General features: G+C 41.2%; 1 protein-coding gene across 3 annotated transcripts in view; it reads right to left on the bottom strand.

The window, feature by feature from the left end:
• TTF2 (transcription termination factor 2) overlaps window positions 1–14,522 on the bottom strand; it is a 46,253-nt gene extending 31,731 nt beyond the window's left edge. For 2 of the 3 annotated variants that reach the window (XM_050778976.1, XM_050778964.1), the window contains exons 1-4: window positions 14,442–14,499; window positions 14,260–14,362; window positions 12,380–12,466; window positions 934–1,000 (exon numbers count right to left, since the gene is read on the bottom strand). In XM_050778976.1, coding sequence (XP_050634933.1) covers window positions 934–1,000; window positions 12,380–12,466; window positions 14,260–14,362; window positions 14,442–14,469 — 285 coding nt within the window. In that variant the 5' untranslated portion in view covers window positions 14,470–14,499. Of the gene's footprint in view, window positions 1–933; window positions 1,001–12,379; window positions 12,467–14,259; window positions 14,363–14,441 lie in introns of all 3 variants that reach the window. The other variant, XM_050778971.1, reaches the window with a different exon arrangement.
• Window positions 14,523–25,292: the final 10,770 nt, after the last annotated feature.

Raw genomic sequence — 25,292 nt, 5'->3', positions numbered from 1 at the left:
CAATCACAATGGCCACAGTGTATACTTTTCAGAAAAAAACTGTTCTCTTCAGATGAACTACGGCCGGGCGCGGTGGCTCACGCCTGTAATCCCAGCACTTTGGAAGGCCGAGGCGGGCGGATCACAAGGTCAGGAGATGGAGACCACAGTGAAACCCCGTCTCTACTAAAAATACAAAAAGTTAGCCGGGCGTGGTGGTGGGCGCCTGTAGTCCCAGCTACTGAGGAGGCTGAGGCAGGAGAATGGCATGAACCCGGGAGGCGGAGTTTGCAGTGAGCCGAGATTGCGCCACTGCACTCCAGCCTAGGCGACAGAGCGAGACTCCGTCTCAATTAAAAAAAAAAAAAAAAAAAAAAGATGAACTTTTCCCCAAACCTAATTGTCTTAAAACACTTGCTTTGATTTTGGCTTTAGGAAGATTTTACTGTGGTAATATAGAATCGTAAGTTCAAGCCATACCTCTGCCAAAACAACTCTTATCATCTCCCTGGTTCTAGTTCCTTATGTACTGAATATCTATAGGGCTTCTCCTATTCAGAGGAGACACTCCTCCTGGTTCGAACATTCTAGGAGCTTATACCAATATCAAGTAGAAATTCCTCTATAAAAAGATACAAGAGTTAGTCAAGGAAATCTATTTTTTTTCTTAAGTAAAAGAATGCTGACTGCATTTAAGACCTCAAATAAATATTTGTATTAGTAAATATTTATATTTACTAAGTGAAATAGGATGCAAATAATTAATCTTGATTACAACCAAATGTTCCTTTGAATTAAAGTCCCAACAGGGCCTACCTTGCTTAAAGAAAACTATCTTTCAGGACAGTCTGATGAAGACCAACTCGTTTATGTGAACTTCAAGGTACTTTCAGGTGATGCTGCATATTAAAAGTCTTAACACAACAGGTTTGAAAACAGATGAATAATTCCTACCTGCCATGGAATACTTCCACACCAGCGTTTCCCCTCTGCCTTACTTCTAATGCATCGGAAGAACAATCTAATGAAGTATAAAACACAAATAATCAAGGCTATGAAAATCCATTAGAACAAGAGATAAGCTTATTTTTAATCCAAGAAAACATCTTGCAACTATTTGATACTGGCTTTGGGAGGTCACTTGAAACCAATTACTTTTATATACACATTTAAAAATTATTTACTGCACAGAACATTTATAAGGGCTAAGAAGTCAAAGAATAAATATGGCATGGTCGCCAGAGAATGCACACAGGTTTATTCTTTTTAGTCTGTAACGAATGACTGAAATAGAAACACTGATCAGCACTAGCTACTAAAATCAGAGAAATGAGAGATAGCCAGACACTGTGTGTCCCTGAAGGGGGGCCACAACACTAGCTATAAAGCAATGTTGCCCCAAAAACCTCAAAACAACCAAGCCAAAACAAACAAAAAACTAACCTCTAGATCCAATTACCAATTTATAGGAAATAGAAACAACAGAAGAACGCGTAAAACTAGACCATGGAGAATATAATCTGCAAAATCTTGGCAGTGGGAAACGCTACAGGACAAACAACCTGATCCCTTCAACAAATAAGTTACAAGGGAGAAAAAAAGATGAAGGGAAAACTAAAGAGACTTAAAAGACATATTAATCAATTCCAATTTGTGAACCTTATTTGGATCCTGATTTAAACAAAAACTAATAAAACTATTTATGACAGTTTATGAATCCACTGAAAATATGTACACCAACTGGTATGCTAAGAGTCCAGCTGGATGCAGTGACACACACCTGTAGTCAGTCCCCTCTACTCAGGAGCCTGAGACAGGAGGATCACTTGAGGCCAGAGGCTGCAATGTGCTAAGATTGTGCCTGTGAATAGCCACTGCACTCAAACCTGGGCAACACAGCAAGACTCCCTTCTCTAAAACATAAAAATACATTTTTTAAAATAGTTCATATCTTGGCCGGGCATGGTGGCTCATGCCTGTAATTCCAGCACTCTGGGAGGCTGAGGTGGGTGGATCACGAGATCAAGAGATCAAGACCATCCTGGCCAACCTGGTGAAATCCCGTCTCTACTAAAAATACAAAAATTAGCCCAGCATGGTGGCGTAGTCCCAGCTACTCAGGAGGCCGAGGCAGAAGAATCACTTGAACCCAGGAGGGGTAGGTTGCAGTGAGCTGAGATTGCGCCACTGCACTCCAGCCTGGCAACAGAGTGAGACTCTGGTTCAAAAAAAAAAAAAAGTCCATATCTTTTAAAGCTACATACTAGAATATTGACAGATGAAATAATGTTATCTGGGATTTCTTTCAAAATAGGGCAGGGGTTACGGGGTGAAGTGGATAGGATACATACAGAACAAGAGTAGCCATGAGCTGGCAATTATTGAAGTTCATGCTACAGAACCCTATCTTACTTCTGTATATATTTACACTCTTTCCACCAAAAAAAGAAGGCTGAATACAGACTTAACATCCCAGTGCAAGAAAGTCCCTGCACACACAAACATAGCCCATAGTCCAGCTATCCAGAGGTGTCTATGCTGTTCCACTGCCGCACTAAGCCATGCACCCTCCAGTCTACTAGACTTTGCATGGGTACTACTCTCCATCCAAAGGATATCCTCATCATCCCGATCTGTCTACCATCTTCCCCATCTCCAGCTATGGAAGTCCTACTGGTCCCTCAAGGCCCAGCTTAAGTCATACCTGCTTGGCAAGGTTTCCCCACATTCCCTTCCCTGTTTAATCCATGAACTGCCTCTCTGCCATTACTTTTAATGGCAAAAAACACAATTACATTTACAGCAACCCAATAAAGCTGACTGTCCAGCTATAAAATATAGCTGACTGTCCAGGTATATTTTCAGCTACTAGAAGGCAAAAACCATATATGATCTCTTTATTCCCAACTATGACTTGCCTGTTGTACACAATTAAGTATTGCTGCATAAAATAGAACTGATTTATGTCATTACCTAAAATACCTCCTCAAAAAATTTAATTGATTAAATAAGAACTTTAAAAATATATATTTTGTTTGTTGAAATAGGTAACGTATTCAATCCATAAGTATTAAAAACACAGTGAGGAGCCCCTTCATACCCTATCTGCCCGGTTCACTTCTCTCCCAATATGTAACTGCTCATTAGTTTTTTGTTTACCTTTCCAAGAGATTTTTAAATGCATATTCAAGTCAATATACATTCTTTCTTCCTCCTCTACACAGATGGGTAGCATAACATACATACTGCTAAATACCTTGCCTTTCTTTTTTTACCTAGTACCTTGAAAATTTTTCTATAGTAACATATATGTAAAGAAGGCCCTTGTTTTTATTTTTTTTTTCCAGTTGCGGTTTTCCACTGTATAGGATGTTTCGTTATCTTTAACCAGAACCCTCTTGGTGGGCAGTTCATCTGTTTCTTATCCTTTACTATTAAAAGCAGTGGCACAAGGAGTGAAACTACGCATACGTCATTTCACGTACGTTTCAATACGTCTGTGGTGCAGCTCCTTATTTCTCATATTATGTATTTGTGCTGTTCTTCTTGACCAGGTGAGCCTCTGATTTTCTTTATTAATTATCTATGTACTGCTTTCTAACTCATTAAATGTAATTTTTACCAACATTAATTCCTTCCTTCTGCTTTCCTTCAGTGTAATTTATTGTTCTTTTTCTAACTTCTTGAATTAGTCCCACGATGTACAAGATGAATCACAACAGTCTGCATCCTAATTCAGGAGTCCTGAGCAGGTCCCAGTCCCTTGATGCCACTACTTCACCAGGACACATAAACAAAGATGAACAAGCCCAAATGGACAAGTAGTCCATAAAAGTTAAGCTAAAAAGAAAATAGGTCCAGCCCCTCCCTCTTGTACAAACACGATTTTCCCATCCAAGTTCACAATTTTTAAAACCTTACTGGTTTCTTTAATTTTTCTCATTGCAATAGGATATTATATTAAACATATGTAATACAATTTCTGAAATGCTTTGAATGCATAAAATTCAAAGTACCAGCTGCCATCAGTGGGTGCTACTACTTACAGAAATAAATCAAGAACAAATTCCTGCTGTTGTTTAAAGCATATCAAGTACTTGAAATCTTTACTGAAAGAATATTTCATAAGTACAGTCACATGCTGCATGATGATGTTTCAGTTAACAGTGGATGGCATGTACAACTGTGGTCCCATGAGATAATACTGTATTTTTACTGTACATTTTCTTTGTTTAGATACACAACTACTTAGCACTGTGTTACAACTGCCTGCAGTATTCAGTATAGTAATATACTGTACAGGTCTGTAGCCTAGGTATGTATTAGGCTATACCAAGTAGGTTTGCGTAAGTTCACACAGTGACGTTCGCACAACAACCAAATCTCCTAATGACGCATTTCTCAGAATATGTCCCCATTGCTAAATGACTCATGACTGTAGTGTCTACTTTAAAACTCATGCCATGTAGACTTTCAGAAGGGCAAGAGTTGGAGAAAGAAGGAAGGAAACACACTGAACATCTGCTATGTGCTAGGCACAGTGCTAAAAATGCTTTCCCTTACATTTTTAATTAAAATCAATCTGGATGGGCTTTTCTGATTTTAGGATAAAAAGTTTGTTTGTTATGTTTTATTATATTGTAAATCAACAAAGAATGCAGTGGAAATATATTTTTGCAGACAAAGCAAATATCAATTCCACTATAAAGAAAAGCATTAATTTCTGCAGTATGTTTATTAATTGTTTTCTAGGACAGAGGTTATAGGCAATAACGATGAAGGAACCAGCTAGAGGAAGCCAGACCTCTTCAATCCTGACTTCTCCACCAAAACACAAATCCTCCCATCTTCCTAAAGGTAACCGTCCAACTCAACATAACATTGCCAAGTGCATTCACTTTAGCAAGGCTGCGGTTCTCTCAGCCTCCAGAACTATCCTCCTTGGTTCGAATCCCAGCCCTACCACAGAATTAGTTCTGAAACATCAGACACCTTAACTGACTGCCCCCTGTGGCAGTTTCCTTTTCTGTAAAATGGCAAAATGATATAGTCCATACCTCATACGGTCATGATGAAGACAAAATACAATCAGAGCAAAGCCTGATATATACCAAGGTCTTGATAGGCAACAGAAATGCCAAGTTCACTCTAGCTGATCACCCTGCTTATTCCTACATCCACACTTCTGCTGAAGCTGTTCTGCCTCAACACTTCCTTGTCCTTTCCTCCATCAAAACTGTCAAGGTCATTCAAGGACAACTTCAGGTCTCAACTCATCCACTTTCTATGTAACCTTCCTAGCCCTGAACTGTATGTCTGAGAGTCAGAGAACCATCTGGCATCCGAACGTCTTCAATTTAGCACTCTAACGTGCAGAGGAGACTGCATCCCAATCTCAGTACATCTAACTCTTATTCCAGTTGTGTTAAAGGCTCCTTGGGGATTATGAGTTCACATCTTTACATGCTCCAGCTCTGGAAAAACATAAAGCCGAATTTCTACCTCATTCTTTTACATGAACATTCAAGATGGAAAAAAAAGTGAAAGTAAAAAACAAAATTGTAAATGTTCTAGGAAAAAAACAGAGATGAATATTCTTGTAGTCCTAGAGTGAAGAAGGCTTTTCTAAGCATGGGATAAAACTCTGAAGCTGAGAAATAAAGAATTTAGTAATTTTGACTGAGGTGAGAAAGAATTTAGTAGTTTTTAAAAGTTTACATTTCCATATGATGAAAATACTATAAGCAAAATTATAAGACAAAAAGCAAACTGGGAAAACGTAATTGCTGCACATATTACAAAGGGTTACTATCCTTATACACAGGGATTGCTCCCATTATTGCACAGTGCAGTGCATGGTACTGTACACCGCCTCATAAGTATGGCTTTATTCAGTGGGTCCTTCACAGCTGGTGGGGCCCAAGGTTCTGGCCGGGTCTGGCGCATGCCTGGTTGCCTCTCTGTCATCAGCCTGCTCACTATACTAGGGCTAGATAATCCGCAGGTCAATTTCACCCAATAGTCAACAACACGAGGAGTTTTCTACACATGTGAAGTTTCAAGGGTTATTAAAAGTAAAACATTTTGAACATCTCACCACAACCAATTAATTTTTTTTTTGGAGGTGAATTTTTTTTTTTTTTAATTATACTTTAAGTTCTAGGGTACATATGCACAACGTGCAGGTTTGTTACGTATGTATACATGTGCCATGTTGGTGTGCTGCACCCATTAACTCGTCATTTACATTAGGTATATCTCCTAATGCTATCCCTCCCCGCTCCCCCCACCCCACGACAGGCCCCGGTGTGTGATGCTCCCCTTCCTGTGTCCAAGTGTTCTCATTGTTCAATTCCCACCTATGAGTGAGAACATGCGGTGCTTGGTTTTCTGTCCTTGCGATAGTTTGCTCAGAATGATACCATAACCAATTATTTAAAGAACTAAAACTTGTTTTACCAACATCTAAGAAATATTTCCATTTATTTTGACCCTGTATCCTTGAGAGTGAAAGCTCTGTGAGAAACAGAGAGAAAGGAAAATGTGAACTCAGCAGCTCAATGACAATGTCCAACATTTGTATACCAGGGTGTGCCACATCATTCATGTCAATGCAAGATTTCTTCCCCCTGGTTCTACTGAGATTATCAGTTTCCTTTACTGCCTGTACATAGAAAGCCATTGCCGAACGGCCAGTCAAATGCTGGTGAGTGGTGCCATCTGGTGTTTCAGTTAGAGATCTGCACACAAATGCAGCTACACTGCAAGGGATGAAAAAATGGGCATCTTCACCTCAGTTTACACCTCCCTTCCATTACTCTGTTGCACCTGTCTCCTGGCTATATTAAGCCAAACATAATACTATGAATTAGAGGATGTAAAATACTTAAGTTCTTAAAAAGAAAACCCAGACTGTGTGAGGGAAAGGCTGTACTCCCCTAGGTCACTCTCCAGGGGTTCTGGCTCAACACCCTTAATGTTCACTACGGAAGCCATCATCCATATATAGGCTTATCTATTTCTGCTTAAATGTCCAGTCCATACCACCTATCAGGGTACCTGGTTTTCTGTTGTTATTGTTTTTTAATTTGTTGTGTGTTGAGAACTGCCTTTTACTTTTATTTGTCCTAAGACAACCTTTTTTTTTTGAGACTGAGTCTTGCTCTGTCATCCAGGGTGGAGTGCAATGATGTGATCTTGGCTCACTGCAACCTCCGCTTTCCCAGCTCAAAGTGATTCTCCTGCCTCCCAAGTAGCTGAGATTACAGGCACCCACCACCACGCACAGCTATTTTTTGTATTTTTAGTAGAGACGGAGTTTCACCATGTTGGCCAGGCTGGTCTTGAACTCCTGCCCTCCAGTGATCTGCCCACCTTAGCCTCCCAAAGTGCTGGGATTACAGGTGTGAACCACCACACCTAGCCCTAAGACAACCTTTTTAAAGCTCCAGTAAGTACCTCCTAGTAATAGTGTTCTGGATTTGGGATAAGAGAAATACATGTAACATACTTTTTTGTTCTATTTTAAAATAATAATCCCCTCTCAGTCTCATCCATCTAGTACAAAGAATGTTAACAGCAAGTTCTCAAAATTCTGACCTCAATCACGCCTTTCTTCAGAGCTGCACACTCATTTTTCTAGCTGGTTTCACATGAAAATAAGACACAATTTGGCCAGGTGTGGTGGCTCACGCCTGTAATCCCAATACTCTGGGAGGCTGAGGCAGGTGAACCACTTGAGACTAGGAGTTCGAGACCAGCCTGGCCAACATGGCAAAACCCCGTCTCTACTAAAAATACAAAAATTAGCTAGGCATCGTGACACACACTAGTAATCCCAGATACTCGGGAGACTGAGACATGAGAATCACCTGAACCTGGGAGGCAGAGGTCGCAGTGAGCTGAGATTGTGCCACCGCACTCCAGCCTGGGTGACAGAGCAAGACTCTTAAAAAGAAAAAAAAAAAACAAACAGACATGATTAGTCCAAAGCTGTACATGTTGGCCACACATCCCAATACTCTACCAACTGACCTTTCTTCCTTGTCCTGCTTAATGTAAACACATTACTCAGAAGTCCCACCTTAGCAACCATTTCCCTACTGAGCACTGACAATGTGCCACACACCAGACCGAGGCCATCACACACGTTCTCTCTCGGAGTCCTCCAACCCAGGGAAGTTAGGGTCACTGTGAGCAATATTCCAGATGAAAAAATGGAGGAAGGAACACGCTTATATGCCCTGCCAGGAAATACATCTTATCAGTGCTCTTTCAGCAAGTTTTCTCCATTCTAATTGCACCCAATTCCACTGCTGCTACCTCAATTCAGGCCCATCACCTCTCACTTAAGAGAAAGTTGGTGTGTCTGGAATCAGTTGGACTTGGGTTTAAATCCCAGCAATGCCACTTTATAACCAGATTCCCTTTCTGACCTGTCTCAATGGTAGTTTCTTCATCTGTCTGGTAAACAGGGATATTGACATCTATCACAACAAATTATATGAAGGTAAAAGATAATAAACAGGCTAGGTGCAGTGGCTCACACTCATAATCCCAGCACTTTGGGAGGCTGAGGTAGGAGGATTGCTTGAGCCCAGGAGATTGAGACCAGCGTGGGTAATAGAGTGAGACCTTGTCTCTACAAAAAAAAAAAAAAGTATGTAGTGGGCTTTCAATGGTAGCTAGTATTTCAGTGGTCTCTTTGCTCTATTTTCACTTTCTAATCTGTCCTCCACAGTTCTTCTTTTAATGCAAATTGGATCAAAAATCCTTCAGTGGCTTCCTAACACCTACCACAGTGTGTCTGTATGGTAAAGGTCCTCCAGTAGCACGTAAATGGTTTTAAGTATCAGTAGAGTATAACTTCATGCAATAAAGCCTTACCGGCCCCACTGTACCAGCAGAATACAATCCAAAAATGAAATTTAAAAAATTCCATTTACAACAGCATTAAAAAACATAAACACTGAGAAATAAATTTAACAAAAGATGTATAGGAACTCTCTAATGAAAACTATTAAACAATGCTCAGAGACTTTTTTTTTTTTTTCGAGACGGAGTCTCGCTCTGTCGCCCAGGCTGGAATGCAGTGGCGCGATCTCGGCTCACTGCAAGCTCCGCCTCCCGGGTTTACGCCATTCTCCTGCCTCAGCCTCCTAAGTAGCCGGGACTACAGGCGCTCGCCACCACGCCCCGCTACTGTTTTGTAATTTTAGTAGAGATGGGGTTTCACCGTGTTAGCCATGATGGTCTCGATCTCCTGACCTCGTGATCTGCCTGCCTCAGCCTCCCAAAGTGCTGGGATTACAGGCATGAGCCACTGCGCCCGGCCGACATTTTTAAAGTCATAAATAAATGCACTACATTCATGGATTGGAAGCCTCAATATTGACAAGTCTCTCCAAATTGATCTACATAGATTCAATGCAATCCCAACAGGGTTTTCTGTGGAAATTTTTAAAAGCTGATTGTACATTTTATATGGAAATGCAAAGATCCTAGAATAGCCAACACAATCTTGCAAAAGAATAAAGTCAGAAGACTCACACTATTTTATCTGATTAATTATGTAAAGATAGGCAAATGGATCAATGGAACAGATTAGCAACCCCAGAAATAGACTTACATATATTAGATCAATTGATTTTTTACAATGATGCCAAGCATTTCAATGGGAAAAGGAAACTCTTCAAAACATGATGCTAAAGCAATTGGTAACATATGTAAAAATAAACGAACCTCTACACTACCTTATATACTATACAAAAGTAATTTAAAGTGTAGATAATAGACCTATATTAAAAAGCTACTTAAAAAAAAAAAAAAACAAGCCAGGTACAGTGGCTCATGCCTGTAATCCTAGCACCTTGGGAGGCCGAGATGGGTGGATTGCCTGAGCTCAGGAGTTCAAAACTAGCCTGGGCAAAACGGTGAAACTCCATCTCTACTAATATACAAAAAAATTATTGGTGAACACCTGTAGTCCCAGCTACTTGTGACTACTTGGGAGGCAGAGGCATAAGAATTGCTTGAACCCAGGAGGCGGAAGTTGCAGGGAGCTGAGATTGTACCACAGCACTCCAGCCTGGGAGACAGAGCGAAACGCTCTCTCTCAAAAAAACAAACAAACAAAAATAAAACTATAAAGCTTCTAGACAATTCATGGCAATATTTGTGACATTGGGGTAGGCAAAGATTTCTTGGAGATCAGACAAAAAGCACAAACCATACAAAAATGATAAACTGGACTTCATAAAAAATTAAACCATTTGCTTTTTAAAAAGCAATTAAGAAAACACATACCACAGACTGGGAGAAAATACTCACAATACAAATATCTGACAAATAACTTGTATAGAGAATTTTTTTTTTTTTTTTTTTTTGAGAGGGAGTCTCCCTCTGTCACCCACGCTCGAGTGCAGTGGTGGGACCTCAGCTCACTGCAACCTCCCCCAGCTCACTGAATCCTCCTAGATTCAAGTGATTTTTCTGCCTCAGCCTCCCGAGTAGCTGAGACTTCAGGAGTGTGCCACCACGCCCGGCTAATTTTTTTTTTGCTTTCTTTTATTTAGTAGAGATGGGGTTTCACCATGTTGGCTGGCCAGGCTGGTCTTGAGCTCCTAATCTCAAGTGATCTGCCCACTTCAGCCTTCCAAAGTGCTGGGATGACAGGCGTGAGCCACCATGCCTGTCCTAACCTGTATAGAGAATTTATGAAGAACGCTTCCAACTCAGTTTTAAAAAAAGACAACATAATTTTTAAAACAGGCAAAGATCTCCAAAGTTATACTGTATGATTCCATTTATGTAACAATTGTGCAATGACAGAATTTTAGAAATGAGGAACAAATTCCTGATTGCCGGGGTGAAGAGGGTAGAAGGGAGGGAAGGGGGTATGGTTATAGAAAGGGCAACAGAGAGGTCCCGTGATGGAACTCTTCAGTACCTTGACTGTAGTGGTAGATACATGACTCAACAGGATAAAACTGTATAGATTTAAATACACACACACATACACATATAAATTAATTCAAGTAAAACTACCTTTACCAATAAAACTGGTGGGTTTTACCAATATTAATATTCTGTTAGTGATATATTTCTAAACCTTGCAAATGTCACCACTGGGGGAAACTGGATAAAGTCTATAGGGGATAACTCTGCATTATTCCTTACAACTGTATGTGAATCTAAAACTACTTGATACAAATTTCAATGCAAAAAAAAGGACAAAAGATTTAAACAGATACGTTGAGATTTTCTGATGGCAAATAAGCACAAGAAACAAAGTGGTGCATTTATAAATGAAATTCAACTCCACAATAAAAATGAATTCCTGATACATATTACATAAATTTCACACATTGTTAAGTAAAAGAAGTCAGACACAGAAGAGTACATGCAGTAGGATTTCATTTATATAACATTCAAGAACAATCAAAATACATCTAAAGAGATAAAAATCAGAACAGTGATTGCTGATGGGGGTAGAGATGGGAGGGTTGAAATTAACTTGAAGGGGACTGATGGCACTTATTGGGGTAATAGTTTGACTCGGAGCTTGGTTTTATGAGCAGGTACATACATTCTCAAAACTCAACTGGCTGAAAACTTAAGACTTGTGTATCTTACTATACACATAACTAAATTAAGAAAAATAGAAGTATGAACAGTACTCAGGTATGTAAAAATTGTAGGTGGTACTCAAATGCCTTCAATTGGGTGGGGGGGGATCTAGAATATATAAATTCTGAAGTGCATAGAATATCACACAAAGACTATCACATCCTGACCCCTACCTTCCTGACCAGCCTTATCTCCTAAAGTCTCTGTTCAAATTTTCCCTGAAAACGCCATGCTAATTCACGCCTCAGTACTCTAACTCAATATATTAATCCATTAAATATGACCTCTCTGTAACACTTAGGGAATTCCTCCTTTATCTTTAAATACTCATGACAGATATCTCCCATCTCTATAGACTTCTCTGCCCTTCCCAAATTCCCATAGAAAGGAAAGGAAACTAACATTTATTGAGTACTAAATATCTGTCAGCCATTTTTACCCATTACCTTGTTCTATTATCGGAATTGGAAGGTTGACAAGTTAACTGCAAGTTAGTGGCCAATGGTCAGCTGACATTATAAGCTACTTGACAGTTGGAGAGGGATGATTGTGGAGCCATTTACATGAAAATTACTAGAAATCAGACTTCTCAGATTAACTAGTTGCTCAGCAGTTATGGAGTGACAGCCCAAAAGACACTTAATACATACACAAATTTTGTTTGTTTTTTTAAAATGACTTTTAAAGAACAATCCTAATACATACCTGGCTGCAACTCTTTCAGGGAGAAAAAAAAAGCAAATATACTTAGATGTTCCTTTTGGACCCTTACCTGTATTCTTTCTTGTCCTGTGGCAGAAGCAAACCCTGAAGCTCTACCACAAAGTCCTCATGCAATAAGCAATGAGAAACAGGAATGCTAGAGAAAAGAAAAAAGTTGAAAACATTTTTAGGTCAGGAACAGAGATCAATATCCTAAAGTCAAACCAAAACTATAGGCTTTTACATCAAGAATCTATGTATAACCTCTACTGGGTTTGTAATTCCCACTCATTATCACGGCTGTGGGCATTCCTTTGGGGAAGGGGTCCCTAGCTTTCATCTTTACCCACTTTCTCAAATAAAGCATAACTATTTCTTGATGACTCAAAAGTTTAAAATTACACTGCACTGTATAACCTCTACACTGAGATCCCCCTATGAATGACATAATTAGGGCTGGCTGAGGCCCTGTATGAATTTTCCCCAGGCTCTTCCTTCATGCTTTCCCTGAGAGCTGTCAATTAGTGTTATTCACATGCCTACCTCTAATAATATGTCCTATATGCTTCTTGTTTTGGGTAAGTTTTTTAATCACTCCCAACTTACTATGAAAAAATTTAAATATATATAACATTTGAGAGTAAACAGGTTTGAGTGAAAGTTTAAAGTACTCTCCTATACCTATGGCACTTTTTTGGCCTATATTTTGGTTATCAGATATATTCCAAATAAATCAAGTTTATCAAATAATTGTCTTCAAATACCACTGTACTAGTTTGTATAGCAAAGCATTTGTGTAGATGGGACCTAAATAAGAGTGTTTCTCTTAATGTAAAACCAAATCTTATGCCACCATTAATGCTGAATTCCTGCAAACGTAAAAATGCTTCTATCTCACAAAACTTGACCCGACAGGCTCAGTGTAAATCATCTAACTCATGAAACAGAAACATGGGAAGTTAGTGTACATGTTGAAAGGACACTTTTCTAATACTGATATCCATTATGTACTTTACATCTGACACGTGGAAAAATAACTTTTCTCTAACAAGTTCCGCTGAATGGAGAGCAAACGTTTAATGATGTGATGGTAGTTTTAAAATTCACATAGAAGATGTAGACACTTGGTATTGTGAAAACATTAACACTTGACAAACTATTAACTTTCCTCACTTTAGAGAAGATGCTTAACATTTCTGACTCTCTCCTCCCACCTCAGCCTCACGAGTATCTGGGACTACAGGCGTGTGATACCATGCCCAATTTTTTTTTTTAATTTTTTGTAGAGACGGGGTTTCACCATGTTGCCCAGGCTGGTTTCGAACTCCTAGGCTCAAGCGATTCGCTCGCCTTGGACTCCCAAAGTGCTGGGATCACAGGCCTCACACACCGCGCCAGGCCCTCCGTTGTTTCTTCCAGCGCTAATTTCTTTGAATTATCAATTTCACCATTTAGATGCAGAGACTCCTATTTTAAAATAAAAAGGCTAACAACTAATCACTAGAGTGTTTTAAGCTCAAACATTTAAAAAAACAGTCGGGCCTAAAACTAGTGCAAAACACAGATAAATTATTTTCCACCATGTCTGCTGTGTGTCCTTACTCCTTTAAAGGGGGAGGGACTGTCTGAGCAGAAGAAGGGAGTGGTTAAGTCCTGTCAGGTGAATAGAAACCCAGAGCTGGAAAACACCGATCTTCAATTTTACAGGTAGGGAAACCATCGGCCCAGAGAGGGAGAGTAACCAGCCTCGGGTCACACAGCCAGAATTAGCTGGGCGTCTTCCAAACACGCCACGCTGCCCTGGGATCACCAACTGCTTAAAGGGTCCTGACAACGCAAACCAGGGCCCCACCACTCCTCGTCTCTGTGGCCCCCAACAGCGGGGAGCCGGCAGCTCCTCTCGGGAGGCCCCGGGCAGCCACAGGGAGTGGGGCCCAGGTCGAGACCTACTCGGTGGCCCGCACGAAGCTGCACGTGTCTGCCCGGCACACGTAGAAGCTCTTTCCTTTATTCGGGCCATCGCGGACGCCGGTCTTAAGAAAGCAGAAAGTCCCTGAAGAGAGAAGAAAGTGAACGATTACGCCACGCTAAATTAACAGGCCCCAGGGGACGCTGAGACCCTGGCCCCTTACCGTGCTCCGGACACCTAACTACTTCCATCTCGCTGGGTCTCCCAAGTTCCACAAGGCCCCGCCCCAAATTCTGCTTCCGCCTTTTACTCCGCCCTCTTTGTTCAGGAACCAACCATCACTCAGCTCTTGCAGTCTTAATCCCGCCCACAATTCTCCGCCCCTGGCCTTCTTCCATCCTACCCGCTATCAGCCAATCATATAGGAACTTCGCTAACCTCCAACCAATCACAGCCGCCCTCAGGTATGGCGCGCGCCGAAATCAAATACTAAGCGAGCGGACGTGGAGGACCCGGCATTTGCTGGCTGGGGCGTGGCTGAGGCTGGGGAGAAACTTAGAAGGCGGCGGGGTTTCCGGAGGAAAGGAATCATGGATTTGCAGGTCTTGGAAGAGGGAAGGGCAGCTCTTGTTTACGTTTAAAACCGAGAGGCGGCCCTAGGGGTAACGCCAGTTAGCAGGCGCTGAAAGGCCCTGGCTTCGCGGGCGTCTCTGAGCCAGGCTGGCGCTCGTGCGCGCTGGGCTCCTCGCTCAGTCGCTGGCGGGGAGGCCGGGGGAAGCCGCAGCTGCAGGCGGAGCCGCGAGATTTGCGGTGCAGGAGCCGGAGCGGCCGGGGTGGTGGGAAGTCCCTGGAAGCTGCTGCGGGGAACTGAAAAGGCTCTCATAGGCAGGCACAAAGACTTCTCTAGGACCCCCCTCCCCCCAACAATGCTTTAAGTTTGCCTCGTGCTTTAGATTTCACAAAGTGCTTACACATACACGGCTCTCCTCACTCAGCCTGATGAGATGGGTAGCATTTTATGGAAGATCCGGAGACTCAAATTTGAGAGACTCACCCAAGGTCAAAGAGTTGGCCAGTGGGCTGGTCCGTGGACAGGTGCTCGGGTCTCAGCGCCATTTGGCCCGCGCAGCTGCTACCTGTGTGTACTGGATGTTCTTTAGGCTCGCCCAGAGTGGAAGCCCCGAGTTACCAGCCTCAACGTGGAAACTACGGAAGGGGAAATAGATGACTTTTGGTGAAGGCGAATTTTGCTTTATTATTTTGTACTGTCAAACTTTTTTTTACTAATATTCTTTTGTAATTTTGAAAGTGGAAGATGAGGTTAAATAGAAGAAAGGGGACAGTTCCCTTCTATTTAGCTTCATCCTCGATTTTTAAAATTTGAAGTTGTAATCAAAACTATTAGTAAACAAAAAGAGAGGAATAGATACCAGATTTATTGCAATAGAAATAGTTTCATATTGCAGCTATTGAGGACCGTATGTCCCAGACATATGGTGTGGCACCTGCACTGTTCTTATGGGGGCCGTAGAACAGAAAATCTGTAATGTCTAGGAAATCTCGGCGATGTGATAAACGTACATCTTATGGGGATCCAGAGAAAGGGAGACAAACCTGAGATATCATTTATTAATTAAACAATACTTGTTAAATAGCTTTTTTATGCCCGATGTGGACTAGGTGCTTGAGAAATGTAAAATTTATTCATTTACACACACAAAGTTTGAAACAACTATTCTAACCACAAGAAACTTACTCAGTATTTTGAGGAGACTGAACTAGTGCATACTGAACACTTACATAAAAATATAAAATAGTATTTAAATGTCAAAATGAATGGAGTTATTAGCAACTCTCCAGGACTAGAGAAAAATGGAATTTCCAAAGTGGAGTTCATTTATACATGACTACCCTTCTGAAACTTAGATGAACTTAGAGATAAGACAGGAACAAAAAACAGGTAGAGGCATTTTCATCATTCCGAGATTGTTATTCTTGCAATTGATGTATTTGTACGTGTTTAATAGATGCTGTGTTGGAGGTAGTACACCATGAATACAGGATTTGCAGAAAGAGGGGCATGGTAATTAATTATTTCTTGAATAATTTTTAAAATAAGGCAAAATCGGGGCCTCTTAAATATCCCATTAAGGAAGAAGCACCCCCTCTGCAAGTACCCAAGTCAGTATCTCCAGTCCAACCCGGTAAAAGTGTGCACAGCCAAATCACGAACGGGGAATATTTCTTCCATAAATTTAAAATATACTAGATAAAAATGTTAAGTCTCTGGGCAACTTATTCCACCTCATCATATTTAAAAGATTGAAAAAAATAAGTTTGAGATTGGATGAAAGATGGTCATAACTGGAAACATTTTTAAAAGTAATTTTTATGCCTGTTGAGTGTGGTGGTGGGCACCTGGGGTCGTGGCTACTCAGAAGGCTGAGGTGGGAGGATGGCTTGAGCCCACAGGTTCGAGGCTGCAGTGAGCTGTGATTATGCCACTGCACTCCAGCCTTGGTGACAGAGTGAGACCTTGTCTCTTAAAAAAAACACAAAAAAACGTATGCCTATTGAAATAAACTATAATGAATTATACAATATACACTTTTCAAAATACATATGTGTATTGGTGTATGTGTATTATTTTTTATTCTTCATTTATATTTTAAATTTGTATTCTTAATTAGCCTACAGACCCCTGGAGAGACTTTGGGAGAATGTGCTTTATGGATCTCTATTTTGAGTAAAGTTTAGAGTTTGTTTTTCCTTAAAGCTTGATTTATTCAAAATAATGTCTAGGCTGGGTCCTAGATTTAGATGGTTTAAAATGCACAGGTTAATTATCCAATAAATTTTTCAGTATGGAGCTGGTCAAATGCAAAGTATATGTTGGAATTGTTCTAAAACTGGACTGTGGTAATGGGTGCACAATTGATTAAATTTACTGTACTCGTCGAATTTTACACTTTAAATAGGTGAATTCTGTGATATCTAAATTATACCTTAATAAAGCTGTTTTCAAAACTAAGTAATGCCAAAACATCTATCTGCTGCATGGAAAGTAATAACTAAAATTAGTCATCTAGATATGTTGGCATCCTAAGGAAATATCCTAATGGGTGAAGAAATAAAATGGTAGTAGAAACCCTTCAGTTACAGAAGAAAACTAGTTCTCTGACCTGTGAAATATTGAATAAAATCTAGGGTGGGCCAGGCAAGGTGGCTCATACCTGTAATCTCAGCATTTTGGGAGGCTGAGGCAGGTAGATCGCTTGAATCCAGGAGTTTGGGACCAGCCTGGGCAACATGGTGAAACTCCATCTAATACAAAAATACAAAAATTATCTGGGCTTGGTGGAGCATGCCCGTGGTCCCAGCTACTTGGGAGGCTGACTTGGGAGGATCACCTGAGCCCAGGGAGGTTGAAGCTTCTGTGAGCCATGATTGAACTACTGTGCTCCCGCCTAGTGCAGACACTCATTTTGTTTTTATTTATTTTTCTTTTCTTTTTTGAGACAGTGTCTTGCTCTGCCACTGACTGGAGTACAGTGGTGTAATCATAGCTCACTGTAGCCTCAACCTCTGGAGCTTAAGCAATCCTCCCACCTCAGCCTCTGGAGTAGCTGGGACCACAGGTATGTGCCACCACACCTAACTAATTTTTTGATTCTTTGATTTTTTTTTTTTTTTTTTTTTTTTTGTAGAGAGGAGGTCTTGCTGTGTTTCCCAGGCTGGTCTCGAACTACTAGGCTCAAGCAGTCTTCCTGCCTCACCCTCCCGAAGTGCTGAGATTACAGGTGTGAGCCACCACACCCAGGAACAAGTCCAACCCCACAAAAGCAGGGCTTGGCCGGGCACGGTGGCTCAAGCCTGTAATCCCAGCACTTTGGGAGGCCCAGGTGGGCGGATCACGAGGTCAGGAGATCGAGACCATCCTGGCTAGCACGGTGAAACCCTGTCTCTACTAAAAAATACAAAAAAACTAGCCGGGTGAGGTGGCGGGCGCCTGTAGTCCCAGCTACTCGGGAGGCTGAGGCAGGAGAATGGCGTAAACCTGGGAGGCAGAGCTTTCAGTGAGCCGAGATCCGGCCACTGCACTCCAGCCTGGGCGACAGAGCGAGACTCCGTCTCAAAAGAAAAAAAAAAAAAAAAAAGTGGGGCTTAATTCTTGGGAAAATGAGAGAATTATACTTTCTGTGGTCAGCATTGTGCTGACTGGCATACATTAAACATGTCAGACCTCCATAAGATACCAGTGGTGAGAGGATGAGCTAGAACATTCACCTTTTGACATCTCAGTCACTACCTTATTGTTTTAAAATAATCAGCATTTCCAAGTTTCAAGTGATTTGTAAAATTCCAGCTGCTATGCTTTATTGATTATTTTTTAAATTGTTCAAATTTATTTTTCAAATCAGCAGATCATTTTAAGAATCATATTTACTTTTCTGAACTTCTGGTGTTTTTGCTTGTTGCTTTGGGATACGATGGGAAGCAGTAACTAATTTTAATTGACAGATAAAGGATTGTTCCCCATTAGGCACATTCTGAGAGGGAAAGTCATATTCTAACTTTTCCTGAGGTGTGTTCTGAGATAGTACTTGTATATGCATTGTCACATTTCATTGTCACAACTAGCCTAGGGATGGGATTGTTTATCCCCATTTTCAAGATGAAGATACTAAAGTTTAGAGCAGTTAAGGAGCTGACCTTACAGAGCTGCTCCTAAAAATTTGGAACGGGATAGTACCCATGGATTAATTTTGAGCTGGCTCAAAGTCACAAAGCTGACACCAGCCGATCAGGGACTAAAAGCCATTTTTCAAAACTTTCAATCCAGTTCTTGCCACTATAGTATTTTTATAAAGCATAAATTATTCAGCAATACATTCAGATATTTAACCCACACATCGGTAAGCGTTTAGGTATTTGCCGTGGTGTACAGACATGGCTAAACAAACCCAAGACAAAAACCAAAAACCCAAGTCCTGCCATTTTCTAAATGACCACTAGGTAGCAGCATAGTAACATAAAAACCAAACTGAGGCCCACCCTTTTCTGTTTCATTCTTTTTGTTTGAAGATAGGTAATGGTAATTCAATTTCATTTCATTTCATTTCGTGCCTTTCAAACATATGACTGTTTTCAACTTGTCCTTTGACATAGGCTCAATCAGGATGATACTGTAATGAAAACAAATGTGGTTATATTTTGTAAAACCAAGAGACTACAAATTCTTTTGTTGTACCAATATTTTTTCAGTATTAGATTCCAAATTTCACTGTTCTTGAAATATTATTCCAAAAGTGGTTCAAAGCAGGCTCTTCATCTTCGTCTTCTTTTTTTTTTTTTTTTTTGTAAATGTGCAATTCTTCATATATATATATATATAAATGGAGTCTTGGTCTGTCGCCCATGCTAGAGTGGAGTGCAATGGTGGGATCTTGGCTCACTGCAACCTCTGCCTCTTGTGTTCAAGTGATTCTCCTGCCTCAGCCTCCTGAGTAGCTGGGATTATAGGCTTGTGCCACTGTGCTCAGCTAATTTTTGTATTTTTAGTAGAGATGGGGTTTCACCATGTTGGCCAGGCTGTTGAACTCCTGACCTCAGGTGATCTGCTTGCCTTGGGCCCCCAAAGTGCTGGAATTACAGGCTTGAGCCACCATGCCTGGCCACAATTCTTTTTTTGTTTGTTTGGTTTTTTTTTTTTTTTTTTTTTGAGACAGAGTCTTGCTATGTTGCCAGGCTGGAGTGCAGTGGCATGATCTTGGCTCACTGCAACCTCTGCCTCCTGGGTTCAAGTGATTCTCCTGCCTCAGCCTCCCAAGTAGCTGGGATTACAGGTGCCCGCCACCACGCCTGGCTCATTTTTGTATTTTTAGTAGAGATGGGGTTTCACCATGTTGGCCAGGCTGGTCTCGAACTCCTGAACTCAGGTAATCCACCCACCTCAGCCTCTCAAATTGCTGGGATTACAGGTGTGAGCTACCACGCCCAGCCCACAATTCACTTCTTAAGTAAATTTATGAAGTTGTGCCATCACCACCAGAATCCAGTTTTAAAACATTTCTATCACTCAAAAACTTTCCTCAAAGCTGTGTGTAGTCAATTCCAACTGCCACCCCCAGCTAGTCCCAAGGCAACATCTGATATGCTTTCTGTCTTTATAAGTTTGCCTTTTCTGGACATTTCATATAATAGAGTCATGTAATATGTAGACTCTCGCCTCTGTCTTCTTTCACTTACATAATGCTTTTGAGGTTTATCCATGTTGCACATATATCAGTATTTCACTCCTTTTTATTGCTGAGTAGTATTCCACTGTGTTCACTCACCAGTTGGTGGACATTTAGATCATTTTCCTTTGGAGTTATTAGGAATAATATTGCTATGAACATTAATGTTAAAGTCTGTTTTGTTTTTGGTTTTGTTTTTTTTAAAATGGAGTCTTGCTCCGTCAGGCTGGAGGCAGTGGCGCGATCTCAGCTCACTGCAACCTCCTCCTCCTGGGTTCAAATGATTCTCCTGCCTCAGCCTCCCGAGTAGCTGGGATTATAGGCTTGAGCCACCATGTCCAGCTAATTTTTATATTTTTAGTAGAGATGGGGTTTCACCATGTTGGCCAAGCTGGTCTCAAACTCCTGACCTCAGGTAATCTCTCTGCCTCAGCTTCCCTAAGTGCTGGGATTACAGGCATGAGCCACCACACCTGGCCTAACGTTAAAGTCTTTATATGAACATTTGCTCTCATTTCTCTTTGGCAGATAACTATGAGTGGAATTGCTAGGTCATATGGTTAGTTTAACTTTTTAAGAAATTGCTAAACCACTTTCCGAAGTGGCTATACCATATTATATTTCCACCAGCCACGTATGAGGGTTCCCAGTTCTTCGCATCCTCGACAATGCTTGTTATTGTGTGCATTTTTTAGTAGGTGTGAAGTGGTATCTGATTTTTTTTTTTTTAATTTGGATTTTTCTATTGATGTGGCACTCTTTTTCATGTGCTTTTTAGCCATCATCTTCCTCTTTTTAAATGGTCTTGAAAGTCTCTTTAATGTTTGTATGGAACTTAAACCTAAGTTAAAATGACATTAATTATTATTAATACAAAGAGATGAAAGACAGTAATCGTTTGTATAATGTTAAGTAACAAACATTATACAATGTACTATGTACTATGACTATAGTCATGTCAATTTTTTTTTTTTTTTTTTTTTTTTTTTTTTTTTTGAGACAGGGTCTCACTCAGTCCCTCAGGCTGGAAGTGGTGCGATCTTAGCTCACAGCAGCCTCCATCTCCCAGGCTCCAATAGTCTTCCCACTCCAGCCTCCCAAGTAACTGGGACTACCAGAGCACACTACCACAGCTGGCTAATTTTCGTATTTTTTGTAGAGACAAGGTTTCACTATGTTGCCCAGGCTGGTCTCAAACTCCTGAGCTCAAGCAATCTGGCACGTTGGCCTCCCAAAGGGCTGGGATCATAGGTGTGTGCCATCGCACCTGACATGAAAAATATGTTTAGTCACAACAAACTATTAACTTTCAAGACTGCATATTGTATGATCCCATTTATATACCTCTGGGAGGTTGGGTTGGGAGATTGGTGCAGTTTTTATTTCTACAACTAGCATGTATTGCTCTGATTTTTAAAAATCCAATAAAGATATTAAACGCAAACACATAGAAAACAATAACAAAGAGGATGTACCAAATAAGAATAACAATGCTTATTTAAGATGGTAGGATTATTGGTGTTCTTTTCTTCTTTTTCTCCCATTGTTTTATATGGCATATAATGGTATTATACTATCAGCAGTAGAGTAGTCATAGGCGCCACGTCTCTGTACCTTCATCAGAACAGCTCTTAAACTTGCCTAGTTCTCATCCTAGCTATTCAATCCTAACCTTCCTCTAATTAATCCTTTCTTTCTTTTATTTGCTTCATGCCCTCCTACCCAATTTTTTGGTATCTGATTCAAGTTTTATACCAAGCTGTTTATTCCCTCTTCCCCTTAACCCTATACTAGTTATTCTACTTAATTCTAACCTTCTTCTCAACCCTCATTACTCATTTGTTCCCTAAAACCTTCGCCGCTTTACACATTCAAGATAACCTTGAGCCTCAAGGCCTCCACTGGCTATGTACTTGTTTTCTGGTGGCCACCCTGAGTTGTATTTCTTTCTTTCTTTTTTTTTCCCCCTTGTTTTTTGAGACAGAGTCTCACTCTGTCGCGAAGGCTGGAATGCAGTGGTGTGATCTCGGTTCACTACAATCTTCGCCTCCCAGGCTTCAGCAACTCTGCCTCAGCCTCCCGAGTAGCTGGGATTATAGGCGCATGCCACGATGCCTGGCTCATTTTTGTATTTTTAGTAGAGACGGGGCTTCACCATGTTAGCCAGGCTGGTCTCGAACTCCCAGCCTCAAGTGATCGCCCACCTTGGCCTCCCAGCGTGCTGGGACTACAGGCGTGAGCCACTGCAGCCGGCCTCTTTTTGTTTGTTTGGTTTTCTTTTCTTTTTGTTTCTGAGTTGCATTTCTTCTGGAAAGCAACAAATGGCACTAAGGTGGATTCCAGGTTCTCAAGTTGAGCGTAGACAATACTACCCAATGCTCTGAAGACTTTTGCCATGAAGTTTGTGAGCCTCCTTGGATGCTGGGATCTTAGTAGCTGAGAAAACTCTGGCAGAGTTCTTCCTGGTTCTCCCTCCTTTTCCTTTCTGAGTTAGCCTGGGAGCCAGAGCAGAGCAGCCTCTGGTTTTTGCTGCTATTTTTTAGTATGAAAATGGCCTTAAAGAACTCGTCAACCTTTTAAAACATGAATCAGGTTCTGTTACTCTGCTTATAACTCTTCAGTGACTTTCTATTACACTTAGAGAAAAAGGTGAAGTCATCCTTTTGGTTCCTATGGGCATTGCATGATCTGGCCCTACCTGCTTCCCCTCTCACAGACAGCCATCCCACTCCCCAACCATTATATTGCAGCCGCCCTAACCTGTTTTCTGTTCCTCAGTGTGCCAAGCTTCATATTACCCTAAGGCCTGCATTTATATTGTGCTTTCTGCCTGGAATGCTTTCCTCAGTTCTTTAAAACCTTAGCCCTTCATCCTTAGGTCTCAGCAAGCACCATCTCAGTGAGCCTTGCCCTGACTACTTTATCTACAAAGGTTCTTCCTTGTTCTCTCTCAGTACCCGGTTTGCTTTCCACATAACATTTATTTCATAGTTGTCTGTTGACTTGTTCATTGTCTGTCTTCCCCATAGACTATACATGTAAGTGCCAAAAAAGCAGGGACTTATTTCTCTTTGCCTCACTAATGACTGTATACACAGCATGTAAACATTGCATACGTATCTGTTAAATGGAATGGATGAAATCACAGGGTAGAAGGAACCCTAAAGCCACCTAATGTGTCCTCCCAAATCCCTTCCACAGCGTCCCTAATGGATTCAGCATAGAAACTTCTGTTTATAACAAGTTCGCTTTGAGTGTGTCAAAATGTCAGTTAATTCTAATGCATATTGAGCAGAAATCTTTCTGTCTGAAACTTCTACTTTCTTGTCATCTGGAGTTAAACAAAATACACCTGATCCATTTTTACATCACTTTAAAATATATGAATATGACTACTTCATCCTCTCTGCACTTCACATGCATTCTCTTTCCCCAGAGAAACTTGTCCAACTGCATCAATTACTTTTCTCCCCCCGACACCCCCTCACCAGTATTTTGTTTTTTCTTTTTTGAGACAGTCTCGCTCTGTTGCCCAGGCTGGAGTGCAGTGGCACGATCTCAGCTCACTGCAACCTCTGCCTCCTGGGTTCAAGCGATTCTCCTGTCTCAGCCTCCCGAGTAGCTGGGATTATAGGCATATGCTACCACACCTGGCTAATTTTTGTATTTTTAGTAGAGATGGGGTTTCTCCAGTATTTTTTGATGAATGTATGCTTAATTTGAGGCATCCCAAAGAGAATGCGATATGAAAAATACCGTGGGGTAATTATCTCCTTTATTTTGGATATGACCATTTTATATATGCAGTGTAAAACTCCAAATTTTTTTCACTGTTTTTAAATAAATATGTTATGCTAATAATGTATATCAAGTCTGCAATCAACCAAAACCTACTGTTTTCATTTTTCATGCATGAGCTCATCTCCCCTACTTGGTGCACCTAATTGCCTAAACTTAACTATATTTCATGTTAATTTTGATTCATTATTCTAGGTTATCTAAATCTCTTTGAATCTTGTTCCTGTCAACTGACTTATTAGTGCCATCTCCTAATTCTGTGTCAACTGAACACTTGACAAGCCTGCTCTCTTTCCCTTCTTCCAAGTTGCCAATAAAAATGCCCAACAAGGCAGAGTGCTTTAGCAAGACCTGGAGAGAGCCCCTCCAGTTAAACATGGCGCCATGGTCTTTACGCCTTGGGTATGGTCATTCACTCAAGCATGCAGTCACGTAGTATGCATGTTGTTCCTCTTGTTCAAAGGCCTTGCTGCAGTTCATACATACAGATATAGCCGTCCCATGACTTACCAGCCTAGCAGAAAGCAGCATATCAGAAAAGAAAGTGAGTTTAACTTGGCATGGCATTTTCTTTTTTCTTTTTTTTTTTTTTGAGACAGAGTCTCACTCTGTCACCCAGGCTGGAGTGCAATGGCACCATCTCGACTCACTGCAACCTCCGCCTCCCGGGTTCAAGTGATTCTCCCACCTCAGCCTCCTGAGTAGCTGGGATTACAAGTGTGCGCCACCACGCCCAGCCAATTTTTGTATTTTTAGTAGGAATGGGGTTTCACTGTGTTGGCCAGGCTGGTCTCGAACTCCTGACCTCAGGTGATTTGCCCGCCTCGGCCTCCCAAAGTGCTGGGATTACAGGCGTGAGCCACCACACCTAGCCTGGCATGGCATTTGCTTGGTGAGCAGCACAGGAAGCAGCCCAGAGGCCTCAGGGGGGTGGCTCTTCAGAACAGAGGCCCTTGCCTCACACTAGGCTAGTGATTCATTCAGTCACACCACCATCTCCTGCGTCGATTTGCCTCACAACATCTGTCACGTCTCAC

Source organism: Macaca thibetana, chromosome 1, assembly GCF_024542745.1.
Source record: "Macaca thibetana thibetana isolate TM-01 chromosome 1, ASM2454274v1, whole genome shotgun sequence".
NCBI classification, from domain to species: Eukaryota; Metazoa; Chordata; class Mammalia; order Primates; family Cercopithecidae; genus Macaca; species Macaca thibetana.
The sequence above is the reverse complement of the archived record's forward strand: the minus strand, read 5'-3'. Positions and strand labels throughout refer to the sequence as shown.